Below are 3,214 nucleotides of genomic sequence, written 5' to 3'. Positions count from 1 at the left end.
GAAAAAATATATTACAATAATAATTCAAGTTTGAATTATTTAAAATAATGAAGATCCAGCTTCGACCGTAATAGGCATTTTAAATTTCTTTTCTCTATTTATTTTTACAATATCTTAACATGTTTAATTTATTTCTGGATTACCTAGCATTTATTATATGAGTAATGAATAAAATTAATTATAACGATATTATAATATTTTTTTGTATATTAATTTTTTAATAAGTTTAATAAGTTAGTATTGTATTAATATCGATATTTACCCGAGGTCATGAAAGGCAAACTGAAATCCACAATGGATTTGCGGAAGGATGTTATACTTAAATCGGATATAGCAAGATCGGCTTCCTGAAATTTTTAAGAAATAGATCATAAATAACAGATTACTGAAAAGTGATGTAAACTCGAATTATTGTTTGTTATCACAATAAGTAAGGAAATCTTGTAAAATGAAGATGGCAAATAATTAACGTAGATTTTAAATATAAAAGGTGGATTATTACAATAAAAAAAATATTATTATTAATTTAATTGTAATATTATGTAATTAATTTAATTGTAATGAAAATAAACTCAATTGATTTATATGTTTCTGTTCTATCTTTTCATAAAAGAAATTTTTTTTATTTTAATTTGTTGCCAAAATAAGGTGATAAAAATAAATTAAGAACAAATCTTTCTTTAAGCGAAAGTTTCTGCATGGAAAGTACAATTTTGTTGAAATATTAAAAAATTTAGTTAGATGCAAATCTGAAAATAATTTTCTCGAGACCATCGAAGTAATTAGATATGTAGTAAACTCAATCATGATTAGCAATGCTGTGAAATGTTTCAATATTCCAAATATCAACTTACACCTTCTATAAAATTATTTTGACAATCTAACAAAATTATTTTTAGATTTTGTTTCTAGCAAAATTTTTAGATATTTTAACAAATAATTTTTTTTTCTCTGTAAAATACAGAATATTTTACTTACATAATCCAGAATGCTCCTGATTAGACCATTCCAAATCCTCGTTTGTGGATTATAATTGCCATATCCATCAGTTACAAGTTGGAATACTATGCCTTTAAAGCGTAGAAAATTTGCGATATGATTAATCAAATCGATGCAATAACCTTCATAGCGTTTTTGACCAATTAGTATTCCTCGCGTTGAACCATCGATCACTTCCATAATGTAGGGTGCATTCTGAATCGGAGGAAGTTATTACATATTTTATATTTCCAAAAATATTTGTATAATTTAGACTTAGCGAATTCTGACTACAATAAATAAAAAGAAGAGTTAAGAGAGAGAGAATACTCGTAATACAATTATATGTAACTTCATTGATTTGATCCGTTCGCTATTACGTATACCACTAATGATATCATTCGTGGTACAATATTTCTGTTTTTATACCAAGAAAAATCATATTTATATTGAAGCATTCAAGTAATATTATTAAATATGATATTGTTTTCAATTTGCTCTTTTCTATATTTATTATAAATATCTTTCTCAAACTATACACATAATGTAACTTTAAATCCTCTCTTGTAATTTATGAATTACATAATAAATTGACAAGATATATTTCTATTTAATAGTTAACAACATATAATTATATTAACAATATATAATCTTAATGTCAGAACTATAATTAATAATATGTTAAATAGTACTACGAACTAGCTTTACGCTAATCTTGAATATTTTTTCTTCCATGAATCTATGTAAATCGATATCCTTCTCCTCCTTACTCTGTGTGGCATGTATACCATTAAAGTCCCAATAACTCATTTGTACTATCCCCGATTGTTGAAAATTCAAAATTTTTACATTAAAATGTTGTCGACGACCATATTCATCAATGTACATAATGCCTGTTATTTTTCCTTTCTTTGATATCTATTTAAGAAAAAATTAATTTTCTTATGTTAAAAATAAGTAATGAAGATTTGATATTAATTTTTCAATATTTTTTCATGAATGTTTATTTGAATACAGTTGTGTTCAAGTAGTGAACATTAACGCAGTTATTATGTCAGTCACATTTATTAATAAAGAATTTATTTTTTTATGCAAATATATATAAAAATATAAGAAAATCATTATTAATTAAATTTTTCTGATAACTTACTGATAAATTACTTTCTTCATAATGTGTATTATGAAGAATAATAAAAATCATATATACATATATTCTTAAGATTTAAAGCTAAATTACCACTTTTTTGTTATATAAGAAGTTATAAAAAAAGTTCTTGCCTCTTGCATAACACTGATAATATTAGACCCTGCTGCATACAATGTAGTTTTATTGATACAAGAAAATCGTATAGGATCAATGGACGTATTTTTATTTTCAATATTTCTTGCAGTTAGAGTCTCTAATGCCTCATGCAACAAAAATACTGCATCATAGAGGATCATTGAATCTAGCTATATCAAAACCGCGAATTAGTTCAAATAATTAATTTAATTTTATATAATTTTTTATTTTGAATTTTTAATATTAAACACCTATGTCACCTAATTCAGTCTAAACGTGAAAGCATTAAATAGACGTTGATTTGTCTGCTAAAATAAATAAATAAATACTTTCTTTTTTTTTAAGTGCTTGCGCAACAAAAAATTGTACAGAAATATTTTTATTTTTCATAGATATATTGACTCGTTGATATTTATAAGTAATATTTTATTAAACATACAGTGTAAAGGATCCTCGATCTTGATCTTGAGTGACAACAGATTTTAGGTAGCGGTCGTCCTTTGTTAAAAAATTATTAACAAAAAAAGTTTGAAAAATGGTGTCTCTTTTCTACTATATGAAACAGAAATTTTCTGCTTTAAAATATTGTATATTTTACGATGAATTATACTTTCCACGCGAAGCAATTCCCACCCCACCCATTCCTCCCTGCTTAGGAGCGCACAACTTCCACGCGAAGCGAGTTCCATCTCATCTCGCCAAGTTGCTTCGCGTAAAAAATCGAATACCCTTGAAGTAGAAGGGAGGTAAAGCGAAAGTTGCTTCGTATAGAACGTCGTAAAATATATTTTAAGCAGAAAACTTTTATATAGTAGAAAAGAAACACCATTTTTCAAATTTCTTTTATTAATAACTTTTAATGAAGAACAATCGCCATCTAAAACTTGTTGGAGATCACTCAAGGTCACCCTTATGCATTTATCAATATTTTTTTGTTATAATTTTTCACTATCA

General features: G+C 25.6%; 1 protein-coding gene across 1 annotated transcript in view; it reads right to left on the bottom strand.

The window, feature by feature from the left end:
• The window catches only part of LOC108694380 (glutamate receptor ionotropic, kainate 2-like), a 13,854-nt gene that overhangs the window by 3,155 nt on the left and 7,485 nt on the right, over positions 1 to 3,214 (bottom strand). The window contains exons 6-9 of the mRNA XM_018203810.1: positions 2,257 to 2,430; positions 1,678 to 1,896; positions 979 to 1,194; positions 263 to 347 (exon numbers count right to left, since the gene is read on the bottom strand). Of these exons, the coding sequence (XP_018059299.1) occupies positions 263 to 347; positions 979 to 1,194; positions 1,678 to 1,896; positions 2,257 to 2,430 (694 nt within the window). The remainder of the gene's footprint in view (positions 1 to 262; positions 348 to 978; positions 1,195 to 1,677; positions 1,897 to 2,256; positions 2,431 to 3,214) is intronic.

This window comes from Atta colombica, unplaced genomic scaffold (genome assembly GCF_001594045.1).
Source record: "Atta colombica isolate Treedump-2 unplaced genomic scaffold, Acol1.0 scaffold12, whole genome shotgun sequence".
NCBI classification, from domain to species: Eukaryota; Metazoa; Arthropoda; class Insecta; order Hymenoptera; family Formicidae; genus Atta; species Atta colombica.
The sequence above is the reverse complement of the archived record's forward strand: the minus strand, read 5'-3'. Positions and strand labels throughout refer to the sequence as shown.